General features: G+C 33.9%; 2 protein-coding genes across 3 annotated transcripts; one reads left to right on the top strand and one right to left on the bottom strand.

Annotated features, from left to right (window-relative positions):
- The first annotated feature begins 10,200 nt into the window (after nt 1-10,200).
- On the top strand, nt 10,201-11,193 carry LOC129749592 (prothrombin-like). Its single transcript, XM_055744614.1, has 2 exons — nt 10,201-10,320; nt 10,386-11,193. Exons 1-2 carry the CDS (start codon nt 10,266-10,268, stop codon nt 11,189-11,191), a joined length of 861 nt encoding a protein of 286 aa, XP_055600589.1. The 5' UTR covers nt 10,201-10,265; the 3' UTR covers nt 11,192-11,193.
- Nucleotides 11,194-11,239: 46 nt separating this feature from the next.
- LOC129747205 (polypeptide N-acetylgalactosaminyltransferase 3-like) lies at nt 11,240-16,587 on the bottom strand. Of its 2 annotated transcripts, XM_055741297.1 has the most exons (5): nt 16,268-16,587; nt 13,732-15,346; nt 12,626-13,658; nt 12,468-12,569; nt 11,240-12,403 (listed from the first exon to the last, which is right to left on the bottom strand). In XM_055741297.1, the coding sequence occupies exons 2-5, from the start codon at nt 13,857-13,859 to the stop codon at nt 11,678-11,680; spliced, it is 1,989 nt and encodes a 662-aa protein (XP_055597272.1). In that variant the 5' UTR covers nt 13,860-15,346; nt 16,268-16,587; the 3' UTR covers nt 11,240-11,677. The 2 variants fall into 2 exon arrangements, with proteins under 2 accessions (XP_055597272.1, XP_055597271.1); XM_055741296.1 differs by lacking the exon at nt 16,268-16,587 and having other exon boundaries at nt 13,732-15,798.
- Nucleotides 16,588-19,571: the final 2,984 nt, after the last annotated feature.

The following is a 19,571-nucleotide window of genomic DNA, read 5'->3' as shown; positions in this document are numbered from 1 at the left end:
AACAAAAATGACAAAAATGACAAAAATAACAAAAATGACAAAAATGACAAAAATGACAAAAATGACAAAAATGACAAAAATGACAAGAATGACAAAATTGTCAAAAATGACAGAAATGACAAAAATGACAAAAATGACAAAAATGACAAAAATGACAAAAATGACAAAAATGACAAAAATGACAAAAATGACAAAAATGACAAAAATGACAAAAATGACAAAAATGACAAAAATGACAAAAATGACAAAAATGACAAAAATGACAAAAATGACAAAAATGACAAAAATGACAAAAATGACAAAAATGACAAAAATGACAAAAATGACAAAAATGACAAAAATGACAAAAATGACAACAATGACAAAAATGACAAAAATGACAAAAATGACAAGAATGACAAAAATGACAAGAATGACAAAATTGTCAAAAATGACAGAAATGACAAAAATGACAAAAATGACAAAAATGACAAAAATGACAAAAATGACAAAAATGACAAAAATGACAAAAATGACAAAAATGACAAAAATGACAAAAATGACAAAAATGACAAAAATGACAAAAATGACAAAAATGACAAAAATGACAAAAATGACAAAAATGACAAAAATGACAAAAATGACAAAAATGACAAAAATGACAAAAATGACAAAAATGACAAAAATGACAAAAATGAAAAAAATGACAAAAATGAAAAAAATTACAAAAATGACAAAAATGACAACAATGACAAAAATGACAAAAATGACAAGAATGAAAAAAATGACAAGAATGACGAAATTGTCAAAAATGACAAAAATGACAAAAATGACAAAAATGACAAAAATGACAAAAATGACAAAAATGACAAAAATGACAAAAATGACAAAAATGACAAAAATGATAAAAATGACAAAAATGACAAAAATGACAAAAATGACAAAAATGACAAAAATGACAAAAATGACAAAAATGACAAAAATGACAAAAATGACAAAAATGACAAAAATGACAAAAATGACAAAAATGACATAAAATGACAAATATGGAAATAATGACTAAAATGACAAAAATGAGAAAAATGACAAAAAATGACAAAAATGACAAAAATGACAAAAATGACAAAAATGACAAAAATGACAAAAATGACAAAAATGACAAAAATGACAAAAATGACAAAAATGACAAAAATGACAAAAATGACAAAAATGACAAAAATGACAAAAATGACAAAAATGACAAAAATGAAAAAAATGACAAAAATGACAAAAATGACAAAAATGACAAAAATGACAAAAATGACAAAAATGACAAAAATGACAAAAATGACAAAAATGACAAAAATGACAAAAATGACAAAAATGACAAAAATGACAAAAATGACAAAAATGACAAAAATGACAAAAATGACAAAAATGACAAAAATGACAAAAATGACAAAAATGACAAAAATGACAAAAATGACAAAAATGACAAAAATGACAAAAATGACAAAAATGACAAAAATGACAAAAATGACAAAAATGACAAAAATGACAAAAATGACAAAAATGACAAAAAATGACAAAAATGACAAAAATGACAAAAATTACAAAAATGACAAAATGACAAAATGACAAAATGACAAAATGACAAAATGACAAAATGGCAAAAATGACAAAAATGACAAAAATGACAAAAATGACAAAACTGACAAAACTGACAAAACTGACAAAAATGACAAAAATGACAAAAATGACAAAAATGACAAAAATGACAAAAATGACAAAAATGACAAAAATGACAAAAATGACAAAAATGACAAAAATGACAAAAATGACAAAAATGACAAAAATGACAAAAATGACAAAAATGACGAAAATGACTAAAATAACAAAAATGACAAAAATGACAGAAATGACAAAAATGGAAGTTTGGCAAGGATCGGGTTTCCCCTGATTAAAAAGAACATTGTCCTGCATTTTCAGGGATACGTTGAGTTTCTGTGCTCTCGTAGCAAGTTTTTATAGGATTTCAGAAGAAATGAAGCGTCCTGAGATTCGGGTGAGTTCCCTTTCGAACTTCGTTTATTTGAGCAGTTCTCCCGTGACACGGAGATTCGTGATCCCGAGCGGAATGAATACAATGTTAGTGTGCAGAAAACATTGTAAAATGATAAACTTGAACTGTTTTCTACGAAAACACTGTGTATGAGTTTTTAGTTTGAGAAAACAAATTAAAAATATTGCTGAAATCATGTTTTTCTCGTTGAACTTTGTGAAATTTTGGACACTGATAAAAAAAGTATTGAATAGTGGTTTTTTTCGTTGCTGTTTTCTCTTAGCAAAAGTACATTTCTTTTGTTTTGATTGTAGTCGTTTTAACATGTTTATGTTATTCGCGACTTATATCAACGATGCAGTTGATGGACAGTCATTGAAAAACTTATCCGGTACAACTGAGCTCGATGTTTACTCTTAGGATTCACGGATATCGGGCTTAGGAAGCAACTGACTTGCCAACTGAGCTTTATCACATGCTAAATATATCACAAGTTCAGACCACGATCTCCTCATGTGACTGTTTGTAAATTCTCAAGGGATTTATCGAACTTGCATAAAATTGTGTAAGCAACTTGTGATAAAACTAGATTTTTTCAGCACTCGATGTTATTATTCGTTTACGTCTTGTGCTGAAAAAATCTACTTTTGAAACATTTGCATACATAACTTTTTCAACATTTAGTCCATTACATTCATCCAAAATCGAAATGGATGATGCTTTGACGTTCAGTATTAACTTACAATTGCGTCCAAGCCGGTCAGCAATAGTTTTAAATCAATCGGATTGTCGTTACAATTTCAACGATACCTATTTTCATCGTGCTTCCTTCCCTGCTTCTCGCCAATCGTAATCGAGCGTCTTTCGTTACAAATCATTACGGCGACCTTTTTCACCCTCTCAACCCTTCATATTTGCCACGAGGCAAGGGCAGCAGCCACGCTTTTCTAGCGATAGTTCAGCTGAGCTAGATGAATCTTTCTCCGCGCCTAAGAGAGTCTTCAAAAATTGCTTCCAAAACCACACCAGATAATGATCGGCTATCACGATTTCCATTTCGCGGCTTGTTTTTCTCGTTGCCCACCTTCCCCCGTAAAGCGAGATCTTCGGAACATCCTAAGCGCAATTATGACAGGGATCTCGTGCTCGACTTTGATTCATATTTTCTATCCGTGCTACGTGTCACGCGCCAGGCTTGCGCCAAATGGCCGACCCCCCCTGCCTGGTTGGAGGGAGACTCTTCTCCAGCCTGTAGGATAGCTAACAACGTCACGAAAAAACAAACAAATCAAAACATCTCGCGATGAATCGATGCGGTTTTAAATTGAAGAGATCTATAAGCTGCTGCGCGCCAGACAATTTGAATGATAGAAGCAATTGGTACCAAACCATTAGAGTTTACCTTGAAAATGTGATGCATCACATAACATGATTTTTTTTAATAAATTTATAGTTAAAAAAAAACCAACATTTCAAATAAGATATCCATGTTTAGAAATCAGCCAAAGTATCAAGAATTCAAATTACGAATTCTGATTTGAAACTAAGATTCAAGGTAAAAATAAACTCTGAACATAAAAAAAGGATTCAGAATTCAGCATTCAAAACTTAGAACAGAATTCAGAATTCAGATTCAGAATTCAGATTCAGAATTCAGATTCAGAATTCAGATTCAGAATTCAGATTCAGAATTCAGATTCAGAATTCAGATTCAGAATTCAGATTCAGAATTCAGATTCAGAATTCAGATTCAGAATTCAGATTCAGAATTCAGATTCAGAATTCAGATTCAGAATTCAGATTCAGAATTCAGATTCAGAATTCAGATTCAGAATTCAGATTCAGAATTCAGATTCAGAATTCAGATTCAGAATTCAGATTCAGAATTCAGATTCAGAATTCAGATTCAGAATTCAGATTCAGAATTCAGATTCAGAATTCAGATTCAGAATTCAGATTCAGAATTCAGATTCAGAATTCAGATTCAGAATTCAGATTCAGAATTCAGATTCAGAATTCAGTTTCAGAATTCAGAATTCAGAATTCAGAATTCAGAATTCAGATTCAGAATTCAGATTCAGAATTCAGATTCAGAATTCAGATTCAGAATTCAGATTCAGAATTCAGATTCAGAATTCAGATTCAGAATTCAGATTCAGAATTCAGATTCAGAATTCAGATTCAGAATTCAGATTCAGAATTCAGATTCAGAATTCAGATTCAGAATTCAGATTCAGAATTCAGATTCAGAATTTTCAGATTCAGAATTCAGATTCAGAATTCAGATTCAGAATTCAGATTCAGAATTCAGATTCAGAATTCAGATTCAGAATTCAGATTCAGAATTCAGATTCAGAATTCAGATTCAGAATTCAGATTCAGAATTCAGATTCAGAATTCAGATTCAGAATTCAGATTCAGAATTCAGATTCAGAATTCAGATTCAGAATTCAGATTCAGAATTAAGATTCAGAATTCAGATTCAGAATTCAGATTCAGAATTCAGATTCAGAATTCAGATTCAGAATTCAGATTCAGAATTCAGATTCAGAATTCAGATTCAGAATTCAGATTCAGAATTCAGATTCAGAATTCAGAATTCAGATTCAGAATTCAGATTCAGAATTCAGATTCAGAATTCAGATTCAGAATTCAGATTCAGAATTCAGATTCAGAATTCAGATTCAGAATTCAGATTCAGAATTCAGATTCAGAATTCAGATTCAGAATTCAGATTCAGAATTCAGATTCAGAATTCAGATTCAGAATTCAGATTCAGAATTCAGATTCAGATTTCAGATTCAGATTTCAGATTCAGATTTCAGATTCAGAATTCAGATTCAGAATTCAGATTCAGAATTCAGATTCAGAATTCAGATTCAGAATTCAGATTCAGAATTCAGATTCAGAATTCAGATTCAGAATTCAGATTCAGAATTCAGATTCAGAATTCAGATTCAGAATTCAGATTCAGAATTCAGATTCAGAATTCAGATTCAGAATTCAGATTCAGAATTCAGATTCAGAATTCAGATTCAGAATTCAGATTCAGAATTCAGATTCAGAATTCAGATTCAGAATTCAGATTCAGAATTCAGATTCAGAATTCAGATTCAGAATTCAGATTCAGAATTCAGATTCAGAATTCAGATTCAGAATTCAGATTCAGAATTCAGATTCAGAATTCAGATTCAGAATTCAGATTCAGAATTCAGATTCAGAATTCAGATTCAGAATTCAGATTCAGAATTCAGATTCAGAATTCAGATTCAGAATTCAGATTCAAAATTCAGATTCAGAATCAGATTCAGAATTCAGATTCAGAATTCAGATTCAGAATTCAGATTCAGAATTCAGATTCAGAATTCAGATTCAGAATTCAGATTCAGAATTCAGATTCTTTAAGAGAATTTAACCACCGTTAATTAATTTTGTAAATTTATTTTTCGGCATATCGGTGAAAAGTAGTTCTGAAATTGATAAAGATGGATAGAGAAGTGAGAAGAAAATTTACAGATGTTGAAAAGAGCGAAAGAGCATTTTTGCGAGGAAACTTATTAACGTACACCATACTTTACCCTGCAACATTTCATTATTTAGGAGAAGTAGTACCGGGATAGAGGTGGCACTACCTTCACCTATACAATGAAATCTGGTTGGTCCGAAGTCTACATGTGGTGAACACGTATACTCCGGACGGGCAAAATATGGCGTACGTTAAGCTCCACAAAGCTTCCCTATAGAGTTGTTTTTGACATTTCTTACGCACACTTGCTGAGCGTGTACAGATGAGATGGGACAATTAACCTCAAAAACTCTCGGTACAAAAAACGGGCAGCCGGACGACACACATGGTCGTTTTTGAGGTTAATGTAGGGAATATTGATATAGAAATAATAATCGAATACGGAAAATACGAAAAACTTAGATGTTATGATATTAGTTCATGAGCAACCCGCATCACTGGATTGCATGCGTCTCTTTAGCTAGAAGCAAACGCTTCATATGAACGACACACACCCACTTGAAAAGTCTAGGAGAGCGCGTCAAGTTGAATGCAGATTTTGAGAAACTGAACGAAAGCCGATGATGGAAAGAGAGGATTAGGACAAATGAAGCAAAGAGAGAAATATAACGAAGCTCCAGGTTGGCGTCAGTTCGTAAAGAAATGTTAAGCAGTGTAGTAATGTTTTGTGTTAGGTTGTTCGTTGAAGTGATAAAACTTGAAAGGAAAGTTAGGTGAGATTTAGCAGTGAAGAGCGGTCAGTCACGACAGTTAATTGTCCCAAAACTCGAAAGTGTTGGTGAAACAACCAGCATAATATCACGAACACTACCAGCGGCAAATAGGACTATTGCGCGCAATGGTTCCATCGATGCGCTAGCCGTGTTGATATTTCGTTATCACGGCATGAATGCACTGTATGAGTGCTAATCATTAGGGTCAACGGTCCAATTTGGCTAAGCCCGAATTATTTTGAACCATTGATTTGATTTGATTTTTAAAGCCTATTATTATGATTTTTTAAGAGAATTTAACCACCGTTAATTAATTTTGTAAATTTATTTTTCGGCATATCGGTGAAAAGTAGTTCTGAAATTGATAAAGATGGATAGAGAAGTGAGAAGAAAATTTACAGATGTTGAAAAGAGCGAAAGAGCATTTTTGCGAGGAAACTTATTAACGTACACCATACTTTACCCTGCAACATTTCATTATTCAGATTCAGAATTCAGATTCAGAATTCAGATTCAGAATTCAGATTCAGAATTCAGATTCAGAATTCAGATTCAGAATTCAGATTCAGAATTCAGATTCAGAATTCAGATTCAGAATTCAGATTCAGAATTCAGAATTCAGATTCAGAATTCAGATTCAGAATTCAGATTCAGAATTCAGATTCAGAATTCAGATTCAGAATTCAGATTCAGAATTCAGATTCAGAATTCAGATTCAGAATTCAGATTCAGAATTCAGATTCAGAATTCAGATTCAGAATTCAGATTCAGAATTCAGATTCAGAATTCAGATTCAGAATTCAGATTCAGAATTCAGATTCAGAATTCAGATTCAGAATTCAGATTCAGAATTCAGATTCAGAATTCAGATTCAGAATTCAGATTCAGAATTCAGATTCAGAATTCAGATTCAGATTTCAGATTCAGATTTCAGATTCAGATTTCAGATTCAGAATTCAGATTCAGAATTCAGATTCAGAATTCAGATTCAGAATTCAGATTCAGAATTCAGATTCAGAATTCAGATTCAGAATTCAGATTCAGAATTCAGATTCAGAATTCAGATTCAGAATTCAGATTCAGAATTCAGATTCAGAATTCAGATTCAGAATTCAGATTCAGAATTCAGATTCAGAATTCAGATTCAGAATTCAGATTCAGAATTCAGATTCAGAATTCAGATTCAGAATTCAGATTCAGAATTCAGATTCAGAATTCAGATTCAGAATTCAGATTCAGAATTCAGATTCAGAATTCAGATTCAGAATTCAGATTCAGAATTCAGATTCAGAATTCAGATTCAGAATTCAGATTCAGAATTCAGATTCAGAATTCAGATTCAAAATTCAGATTCAGAATTCAGATTCAGAATTCAGATTCAGAATTCAGATTCAAAATTCAGATTCAGAATTCAGATTCAGAATTCAGATTCAGAATTCAGATTCAGAATTCAGATTCAGAATTCAGATTCTTTAAGAGAATTTAACCACCGTTAATTAATTTTGTAAATTTATTTTTCGGCATATCGGTGAAAAGTAGTTCTGAAATTGATAAAGATGGATAGAGAAGTGAGAAGAAAATTTACAGATGTTGAAAAGAGTGAAAGAGCATTTTTGCGAGGAAACTTATTAACGTACACCATACTTTACCCTGCAACATTTCATTATTTAGGAGAAGTAGTACCGGGATAGAGATGGCACTACCTTCACCTATACAATGAAATCTGGTTGGTCCGAAGTCTACATGTGGTGAACACGTATACTCCGGACGGGCAAAATATGGCGTACGTTAAGCTCCACAAAGCTTCCCTATAGAGTTGTTTTTGACATTTCTCACGCACATTAACTGGCGTCCCACTGGCGTGTACGGACGAGAACGGGACAATTAACCTCCTAAAATTCCAGTGCAAAAATTGAGCACACGACCCTTTTTGAGGTTAATGTTCCCAAAATGAAGAAGTGCTAGTGAAACGCCCTGAATTATAACACGAATACTACTAGCGGCAAATAGGACTATAGAGTTGTTTTTGACATTTCTTACGCACACTTGCTGAGCGTGTACAGATGAGATGGGACAATTAACCTCAAAAACTCTCGGTACAAAAAACGGGCAGCCGGACGACACACATGGTCGTTTTTGAGGTTAATTGTCCCAAAACTCGAAAGTGTTGGTGAAACAACCAGCATAATATCACGAACACTACCAGCGGCAAATAGGACTATTGCGCGCAATGGTTCCATCGATGCGCTAGCCGTGTTGATATTTCGTTATCACGGCATGAATGCACTGTATGAGTGCTAATCATTAGGGTCAACGGTCCAATTTGGCTAAGCCCGAATTATTTTGAACCATTGATTTGATTTGATTTTTAAAGCCTATTATTATGATTTTTTAAGAGAATTTAACCACCGTTAATTAATTTTGTAAATTTATTTTTCGGCATATCGGTGAAAAGTAGTTCTGAAATTGATAAAGATGGATAGAGAAGTGAGAAGAAAATTTACAGATGTTGAAAAGAGCGAAAGAGCATTTTTGCGAGGAAACTTATTAACGTACACCATACTTTACCCTGCAACATTTCATTATTCAGATTCAGAATTCAGATTCAGAATTCAGATTCAGAATTCAGATTCAGAATTCAGATTCAGAATTCAGATTCAGAATTCAGATTCAGAATTCAGATTCAGAATTCAGATTCAGAATTCAGATTCAGAATTCAGATTCAGAATTCAGATTCAGAATTCAGATTCAGAATTCAGATTCAGAATTCAGATTCAGAATTCAGATTCAGAATTCAGATTCAGAATTCAGATTCAGAATTCAGATTCAGAATTCAGATTCAGAATTCAGATTCAGAATTCAGATTTAGAATTCAGATTCAGAATTCAGATTCAGAATTCAGATTCAGAATTCAGATTCAGATTTCAGATTCAGATTTCAGATTCAGATTTCAGATTCAGATTTCAGATTCAGATTTCAGATTCAGATTTCAGATTCAGATTTCAGATTCAGATTTCAGATTCAGATTTCAGATTCAGAATTCAGATTCAGAATTCAGATTCAGAATTCAGATTCAGAATTCAGATTCAGAATTCAGATTCAGAATTCAGATTCAGAATTCAGATTCAGAATTCAGATTCAGAATTCAGATTCAGAATTCAGATTCAGAATTCAGATTCAGAATTCAGATTCAGAATTCAGATTCAAAATTCAGATGCAGAATTCAGATTCAGAATTCAGATTCAGAATTCAGATTCAGAAATCAGATTCAGAATTCAGATTCAGAATTCAGATTCAGAATTCAGATTCAGAATTCAGATTCAGAATTCAGATTCAGAATTCAGATTCAGAATTCAGATTCAGAATTCAGATTCAGAATTCAGATTCAGAATTCAGATTCAGAATTCAGATTCAGAATTCAGATTCAGAATTCAGATTCAGAATTCAGATTCAGAATTCAGATTCAGAATTCAGATTCAGAATTCAGATTCAGAATTCAGATTCAGAATTCAGATTCAGAATTCAGATTCAGAATTCAGATTCAGAATTCAGATTCAGAATTCAGATTCAGAATTCAGATTCAGAATTCAGATTCAGAATTCAGAATTCAGAATTCACATTCAGAATTCAGATTCAGAGTTCAGAATTCAGATTCAGATTTCAGATTCAGAATTCAGATTCAGAATTCAGATTCAGAATTCAGAATTCAGATTCAGATTCAGAATTCAGATACAGAATTCAGATATTCAGAACTAAATTTCAAAATTCAGATTCAAAGTCGAAGATGGTAATCCAGAACTGAAGTTAAAGTTTTAGGAATACAAACATCCAACTGAAAGAAAAAAAATCTCCTCACATAATCCCTACTAACATTCTATTGACCCATTTAAGTGCTTCTTCTAAACCAGTTTCTCCCTAGTGGTAAACTTTCTAGCGACCTACCGAAAGCGACAGTTTTCATTCAAATTTGACCAAAGGCAGTGGATAAGCAAAAATCTGTGCGAGCATGAAAAATTTGCTTAAAATATTCCTACCATTTATTTTCATTTTTGGAACTAAAGGTGAGTAATATTACAATAAATATTAACCTTTTAGAGTTGAACTCTTAAAATTTTTTGAAATTAAGCAACCGGATGTGGTCAAACGCAAATCTACCCGTGGAAGTTTCCTAACAGTGGTAACTCTCCTGCGCTGGGATCCTGGCCCTGGCATGGGGCACTTTTCCGTAGAGATCCCCAGCTCGACACCTATGTCTGCGGAGTTACGATCCTTTCGAAACGGTTTGTCCTGACCATTGCTTACTGTTTAACGGATCCGATAACTCAGAAACAAATCCCCGAAAATCGATTGTTCGTACGGGTTGGAATAACGCTGGTAGATCCACCGGAAGGACACTATCAAAGCCACGATGTCAAAGCAATGTTCATCCACGAAGCCTTCAATTGGGACCAGGTCGAGGACGATATCGCGCTGCTCCGTTTGGCAACCAAAATTACGTACTCCGATTATGTGCAACCGATCTGCATGTGGCAGGGAAACTCATCGGTGGAACAGATCGTCAATCGAACAGGCTTCATTGTCGGTTGGGGTGGAAAAGAGGACAATGGAATGGCCAAAAACTTGATAGAAGCTCCAATGACGATCATATCGGAGCAAATCTGTATCGGTGTTGATCCGGTGCAATTTTTGTGGCTGTATCATGAGGATAAAACCTTCTGTGCTACTAATGCCAATGAAACGAAACCGCAACGAATTGATCGAGGCAGTGGACTGTACTTGGAGGTCGAAGATCGTTGGACCTTGCGCGGGATCGCTAGTAGGGCACAGTATAGTCTGAGCTCGGGTGGCTATTACCGGATGTTTACCGATGTTTTGTACCATTTGGAATGGATCCGCTCAAAGGGAGTTATTGTAGATGGCAAGGAAAACTAAAAATTAACCTGTTAACTGTTTTCGGAAATTAAAAAAAAACTCTGATACATTAGAGCGAATCAAAAATTGGCATTTTTATTCGATATCAAATGATGAAATATCACAGATTAAAACCTAACCGTAAGTAAATACAAAAAACCAAAAATACATCAACACTTAGAGCAGTAGATGAAAATTATTTGCGCGAAGCCATACAGCAGATCAATATTTATAACTTCAGTCATTATGGAATGGTTTTTTCTTTATCAACTTTATAACTAACCCTTAACAGTCTACAAAAGTCTTCTGCAATTGTTGGACATGGCATTAATATCTTACGTTTTTCATGTTTACTCTTATAGTTAATGAAATAGGGGAAAGTACGGTAATATTTAAATTTGTGTTACCAAGATTAAAAAGTTTCTTCGAGTACTTAGTTTATAGTAGTTTGCGCTGCTGTTAACTAGTGCAATTTGTGGTTTGTTTGTAAGTAGTTGAAGCCTCAGATTACTTCCAAGCTACCGGATAGAGCATCCATTTTTGCAGTTCGTTTCTCACGTCGCAGGGATTGAGGAAAAGTTCAAACTTATCCTCGGAATCCTCCCGAGCGAGAGTAATAGCTCGTTCCAAACATTCGCCATTGTTGGTGTTTCTGAGATGATAAGTATCCGTTTCGTATACCCAGCGTTGAGCGGATTTGCTACTTCCACAGGTAACCATTTTGATTTTTCTTGTTCCTTCGCTAACGGATTCGCCTTCGATGGTGGTCTTCCGAAAGGAGTCTAGACAGACACCTTCATCACTCATAATCCGACCATAGTCGTCGATTACAAATGCTTCGTCCAATGTGTTGATCAAAAGGGAGCATTTTTTCAAAAACGATTGCCCGTACGGTTGATTTGACGTCAGGGAGCTGGATTTTGGCTTCTGCAAACAGTACGAGCTATGTTTGGCTGCTTTCATAGAATCGCCAATTTTCTTCACATTTTCCGATAAATATTTTATCAGAAACTTCCACTTCAGTTCTGGATTGAGATTCTTAACGATCAAGTTTATTTTCTTCATCAGGGTAACGTACTCCTGGTAATCAAAAGTACTCAGATCGATTGGTTGAATGCGTCCGAAAAATTTGTTAGGTGCTGGGAAAAAATTCTGAGGCCACACTTTACGGAGATACCAATCGAAGGATTTGCAGTTTAGTTCCTTTCTTAGAGCGATGCGCGAGGAAACATTCTGAAATAAATAAACTTTCATAAAAATGCGATTAAAAATCGAAAATTTATCACTTCGAACGTACCAAATTCTTAAACTCCTCTGTGCCTTTATTGTACTTGAAGAAAAACTTGGCCCAATCGTCCATCCAAACTAGAGCAACTCGAGCGAGATTTTCATTCAATATCTGTGTGTGATAAAGAAAATCAATATTCTGAAAAAGCATACAAAATTTTATCTTACCCCACTCACACCTCCTGGGAATGTATATGAAGAACTTTTCCGAAACAAATGTCCAACATGGGAGCACGGAGCAATTTCCACCTCTCCGCCGCACTGCCAAATCCGGAACGACATTTCCAAGTTATCTCCACCCCAGATTTTCAACTTTTCGTCGTAGCTGCCTACATCGAAGAAGTATTTCCGATCTATGGTGAACAATCCACCAGCCATGGCCGGAGTCTTGAAAGGCAAAGTCGTGTCCTTCCTGCGCTCTGCTAGTTCCTCATCCGTTAGCGTGTACCACCGGAAGTGCAGCTCCCAATTGAAAGCACCCCAATGGAATTCGAAACTCTTGATGTAGGAAAAATTGTCGTCAGAGATTATGTCAATTACAGGACAAACCACTTTTTTGGGGTTCTGTTGGACGCGAGCCAGCAGCGGTTCGAGCCATCCGGGTGAACATTCACAGTGAGCATCTAAGAATGTAAGAGTGTCTCCAGTCGCAACTCTGGCTCCCATCAATCTTGCGGCCACCAATCCTTCCCTTTTGTTCAGTCGCAAAATGCTGACCACAACCGGCAGCTTCTGGACGTAGTTCTCAAGTTCGGTTTTCAGAAATCGCCTATCGCTTGCGTCATCTACCAGCAAGATTTCTTTGATTAAATGTCTCGGAGATCGTTCGATAACGCTCCAAACCGTCCTCAGCAGCACGGACCAGGCTTCGTTGTGGAAGACTATTATAATTGACGTCGTGGGTAATTTCGAAGGATACTGTTTACTGAGACATTTCGATTTCCGCACATCCGGAAGGGTCCGATTCAAGGCTATCCTGTCACTGGCCAGCAAATTGTACCGATTGATCTGGAACAATTGCTGCATCTTGAGTAGATCTTTGGCTTGCACCACAACCGGATCACCATTTTCCCCGACTCCCGGAACCGGAGCAAAATTGTTGGTGTTCATGAAATCTCTGGACACGTTCCCCACAACACCGGGGGCAACATAGTGGCCAACTATCTGAGGAATCCTGGGCCGGTCAGGTAGTTTGTTGTTTCTGTGACAAATGGATACAATTATAGGACATGGTCAGTTTGTGACCTTGAAAAGTTAAAGTCGCTTTCACTTACCTTGCATTGCGCTGGTAGTTTATAAACTTTTCTACGGAATATTTCGAAATCAAATAGAATAAATATACCGACAGCATAAACGAAATCAGAATGTATATATAAAATATTTTAACCCGTAAACGAAACATTCTCGTTAAGTTTTGTTTATATTTTCTACTGCGAAACTTTTGGCACTTTTTTCCACTCCGAAATCCGATCTCTTTCTCTGGTTCCGAAGTTAGTGTCAATTTAACTTCAATCGTACCAGGATTACATTGCAATAGATGGTTTTAGATCAATCCCTAGCTATCTGAGGCTAAATCTTAAACATAATCCCTAAATTTTAAAAAACCTAGCAATAACTGTTTTCTGCCTTAATTGCCTGTGTTCGAAGGCTTGAAGTAATGGAAGTAATCCGAGAGAAAATCTAATCGATGAATTTTGTTTTTATTTTAATCCTTCAAAGAATGAACGAAAACGGTTCAAAATCCTCTCTCGAGTGCAGAGAATTTGGAGAATTTACACAGAATGAACCAGAGAAGAATAAGCACGTGCACGAATGAATTCACGTTAGGGTGACTGCAAAACCAGTCTTGTGGAATTTCAAAACAACCGACTTAAATTTAATTTAATTAAATTTAATAATGCATAGTAGTATTATTTCAATCCTCTTCTGTAGTTTTGAATAACGCGAAAGCACTAAAATCTCAAAAAGAAGAATTAAAAAAACTGTTATTTTTGTATTTTAATATTTTTTGAAATTTTTGCAATTTCTAAGTTTTTTTATAATCGTTTCATTTTTTTTTGTCAGTTTTGTAATTTTGGTCATTTTTTGTATTTAAGTCGTTTATTTCATTTTTTGTTAAATTTTATTATTTGGTAAAAAAAAAGTTCCTTTCTATCAATTGCCACTCTAATGCGAGTTTAGGGAAGCTCCCGTTACTGAAAACATCAGAGATATCAAGAGTTGCCAGTTGGATGGAAGAAAATATCTTTGAAAAAAAAAATATTATTACATTTGGATATGCAACGATATAAAGTATGCGAAACACAATTTTCATAGCATTTTTTTTATTATTTTACATACATGCAACTCTGCTTCTTTGAAATCACAGTTAATTTGAAATACAAAATACAATTATGTATTCCTTGTTGTTAATTCGTCTATTGAACTGGCATCTTTGCATTTCTATCCTTGTCGAGTGTTCATTCGTATAGATTTCAAATTTAAACGGAAGCGAGTTCAATTTATACATTTTGAACTTAAGATTTAGTCGATTTATAGTTTTCATAGTTTTATAGTTTTTTCTAAATTACGGTAGCCTCAAAGTTACAACTAACGGCGTGTTCGTAAATTGATTTTTTCTATCGAATTGATTTTTTTTATCGATGCTGGCGTTCGTAAATTCCAAACAAACGTATGCAAAAGCATATGGAAAGTGATTTGACATCTACCAAACAAATCAATCGACTGATGCATCACCCAAAAAAATCAACGACTCCAAGTCAAGGACTGTGAAAGGGAAGCCGTTGTTAAGTTTTAATTTTACAAATCTAGTTTTTTTAGTTTTACTGAAAACAAGTTTAATACAAAATTAATGTGAAGGAGCAATAAAGAAGGCGCATCAAAATATAGCTGTAAATAAAATAAAAAGAGAAAAAAATTAATTTAGAATATAATTAGGGTAAGTGATTAAAAAAAAAACAAAATGGCGTCGCAGCCATCAGATCTGCGAAATCTTCCACCCGATAGAGACAAGGTGAGTGAATTAACAGACGAAGACATAAATGACCCGGAAGTTTTCCGCGGCTTCATGGATATCTCAAATAACGAAAAACGGAAACGGACTAATGATTACTTAATCGAACAAGAACAGAAAAAAACCAGAGCATCATCACGCACACGAACAAAGGATACAGCAAAATCTCAAACACACACACAAACAGATCGAAATAACATTTACGATATACAATCAACATCCAAAAATACACAAGCAACACACACACAAACAAAATCAAACAAAAAAACCACATTAAATAAAAATCGAACATCGAACATTATTTTTATTGAAGCGATCGAAAAAAATAAAGAAAAAAACTATGCTAGAGCCTATGGAAGTAGGTAAATTCCTACACCAGGCAAAATTGGACCAATTTAGCGAGCTTAAACGCGCTGGCCAGTTCCGCTACAAGCTTACCTACAAGTCGCCAGAACAAACCGAAAAATTATTAAACGCTACAGAATTCCTTAAACTGCATAATATCAAATCTTATGTTCCATTAATGATGTTAGAAACAACAGGAGTGATTAGGAACATTCCAACATCAATTAAACCTGAAGAGATATTAGAAAACGCGATTAGCGATAAGAAAATTATCAGAGTAGAAAGGATTAAGATTAAAAATAAAACCAGAACAGAGGAACAGAAATCAAAATCAGAAGAACAGAAATCGAAATCAGAAGAACAAAAATCGAAATCAGAAGAACAAAAATCAAAATTAGATGAACTTATTGATACTAAAACTGTAAAAATAACTTTTGAAGGTTTGGAATTACCAAGAGTAATACAAATCTATGGAGTTTTTGCGAAACCAGAGAACTATATTTATCCCGTCCGCATCTGCAATAAATGCTGGAGGTTGGGACATAAAACCGCGTCCTGTAAGGGAAGAGAAACTTGTAAAATATGTGGGAAAACAGTTGACGATAATCATAAATCATGCGAATCAAATACACAACCGAAATGTCGGAATTGCAAAGGCAATCACCTACCTACAGAAAAAAACTGTCCAGAAAGAATAAGAAAGGAGCATATAAACGTCGCGATGACCATAAATAAAATTACGTACGATGAGGCTGAAGAAATGTATCCAAAAACCAAAAACCAATTTGCATTACTCGAGTCTACCGACGAATTCCGCTGTTGAAACGTCCAAGTAGCTCACAACAAAAATTCCGTTTTACTAACATCCCACAAAAAATAGCTAACTACAGCAAAATAATCGACAATGTTAAAATATCACAATGTTAAAATATCAAAATCCAACCCAAAGGAAAATTAACACATTTCCAAAAGCTGACCCAATTCAAGAAAAACCCCAAATAATCAATAACAATCCACATAAAACAACAGATAAAGAGAAAATGGATTCAGAAATTAATATTATTCTGAAATCACAATTAGCAAAAATTATTGAAAAAACTTTGAACAAAAATAATCAAGCCATAGATTTCAATTTACTTCTCACAGAAATTAAGCTTACTATATAGAAAATATATAAAAGAAAATAATCGATCTAATACTCAAGAAGAAATTAACATTTTGAATTTACCAATAGCAAACGAGGAAATTGTAGAAGAAAACTAAACATCCATCATTAAAGAAAAAACACAAGAAGACAAACCTATACTTGCTTTTAAATGGCGGATTTTGTCAACAAACTGAATGTTGCTCAGTTAAATATAAGGAGTCTCAGACCCCTACAGAAAAGAGAAACTCTAAAAATCTACTTAGTGAACAACAACACTCACGTCTTCTTGTTACAAGAAAACCTGGTTGAAACCTAATGAAAATTTTAAATTTCTAACTATAATCTTGTAAATAACTGTAGACCAGATGCGATGCTACGCGTACAGCTATCCTATCCAACACTTATATATGAAAACAATATCAATTCCACAAGTCGATCTCGAACTGACGGCAATCAAAATTAAAAATATTAAAAAACATACAATTTTATATCACTTTATATTCCACCCGATGAAAATATTAATGACATCAGAACACCACTTAAAAACCTATTTGATTACATAACAAGCAACCCAAACGATGTCATACTGGCAGGTGACCTAAATGGTCATCACCCAATATGGGATAACAACGCGACTAGAGCAGATACTAGAGGAGAATACATTACCGAACTCCTAGACGACCACGAATTAATCCTAATGAATAACGGCCAACCTACAAGATGGCCTGACATTAACAAAAATGCAACTGCCATTGATCTTACACTAGTAACACCTTCATTAGCAAGCCACATTAATTGGAAAATTAGCGAAGAAGATATCGGATCTGACCATAAATTAATTGAATTTCAAATTGAGGATATTAATAGATATAGTAACGACTTTACTAAGTTTATCACCAGTAAAAAGAAGGCAATAAATTTTCTAAACCGAATAGACCCAAGTTCACTGAATAACACAGAACACATGATATCAAAAATCGAAGAAGCGATGAACAAAGCAACCTATAAAATACATACGGACAGCAAAAAGAAAACAAAACCTTACTGGAACGATAGAATTATAAAGCTATACGAGGAAAAGAACAGAAAACATATTATTTTTAGAAAAAATCTTACACTAAACAACAAAAAAGAATACAAAAAAGCAGAGAGAGAATTTAATAAAGCACTGAAAGAAGAAGTATATGAATACAGGAACAAAATGCTTGAAGAAATAAATGAAAATACCAACATCAACCAAATGTGGAAAATAATTCGAGCAATTGGCGGTAACTTTAAAAATAAAGAGAATCTGGAATTATTAACAAATGAAGAACTAGCTAGGTCATTCATAGAGAAAAATTTTGAAAAAGAACCGGAACCGATAAAATTTATTACTAACAACTTTGATGTTCAAGAGGAAAAATACATTAGAAAACTAAGTTTAGAAAGTATGATGAAAACGATAAAAAATAAGAAAGACCACTCAGCAGCAGGGAGTGACAAATTCTCATATTTTATGCTTAAAAACATAAATCTGAAATTGCAAACTAAATTTTTGGAACTAATAAATGAAGTATGGATAAAGGGCCAAATTCCCAAAAAATGGCTAGAGGTTAAAATAGTTCCCATACTAAAACCAAATAAAGACAAGCTATTAGACACCTCCTACAGACCGATATCACTTATCAATATTAATCTCAAAATTATAAATGTAGAAATCAAAAATCGTCTTAATCATTTTATCAAAATCAATAATATTTTACCACCACTATCATACGGATTCAGGGAAAACTCATCCGCGATAAATTGTGTAAATCATCTTGTTTCAACAATTACGGAAGCAAAAAGAAACAAAAAGTTTTCATTAACGATATTCATGGATCTAACAAAAGCTTTTGACTCCGTGGACATTAACATACTGCTCAAGAATTTGGACTTACTTAAAATCCCAATAACAATTTTAAATTGGTTATACCTATATCTTACACAACGAAAAGTTATCTTGGAAACCGCTAACAAAAAAATTTTAAAATCAACAGATAAAGGACTCCCTCAAGGATGTCCCCTGTCCCCTTTGCTCTTCAACCTTTATACCGTAACCCTACATAATATAACAAATGACAAAGTCATAGTTAAGCAATTTGCAGACGATTTTGCATTAACAGTCATAGGAGACTCTATTGAAGAAATAGAAAGAACAGCTAACATCATAATGAACACATTCCACCAAGAACTAACTGAACTTAAAATAGGTGTAAACCCCACTAAATCAGCTGCCATACTTTTCCATGCAAGAATAGCCGATCGAATCAACATCCAAATAAACGGACAGCCTATACCACAAACAGAAAAACATAAATATTTGGGATACATCATAGATAATAAATTAACTCACAAACCCCACATAGCCTATCTGGAAACAAAAAGCAAGAAAAAGATTAAATTTAATAAAAATAATAGCCAGGAAATCTAGCGGTGCAAACCCTAAAACCGTACTCAAAGTAAATAAAGCCATTATCAGATCCCAACTGGATTATGGGATTTCCATATACGGAGGCACAGCAAAATCCAATATAAAAAAATTGAATACTATCTATAACTCATCTATAAGAACTAGTCTCAGACTA

The sequence above is a fragment of the Uranotaenia lowii genome, chromosome 2, assembly GCF_029784155.1.
Source record: "Uranotaenia lowii strain MFRU-FL chromosome 2, ASM2978415v1, whole genome shotgun sequence".
NCBI classification, from domain to species: domain Eukaryota; kingdom Metazoa; phylum Arthropoda; class Insecta; order Diptera; family Culicidae; genus Uranotaenia; species Uranotaenia lowii.
This window is presented reverse-complemented; position numbering and strand designations above follow the sequence as displayed.

Bases quoted from the DNA above. Each gene is read 5' to 3' on its own strand.
- LOC129749592 (XM_055744614.1), top strand. From the start codon at position 10,266: ATGAAAAATTTGCTTAAAATATTCCTACCATTTATTTTCATTTTTGGA. The intron at 10,321-10,385 runs GTGAGTAATATT...TTTGAAATTAAG, and splicing joins TTTCATTTTTGGAACTAAAG to CAACCGGATGTGGTCAAACG.
- LOC129747205 (XM_055741297.1), bottom strand. From the start codon at position 13,859: ATGTTTCGTTTACGGGTTAAAATATTTTATATATACATTCTGATTTCG. The intron at 13,659-13,731 runs GTAAGTGAAAGC...CATTTGTCACAG, and splicing joins AACTACCAGCGCAATGCAAG to AAACAACAAACTACCTGACC. The intron at 12,404-12,467 runs GTACGTTCGAAG...TATTTATTTCAG, and splicing joins CAGAGGAGTTTAAGAATTTG to AATGTTTCCTCGCGCATCGC.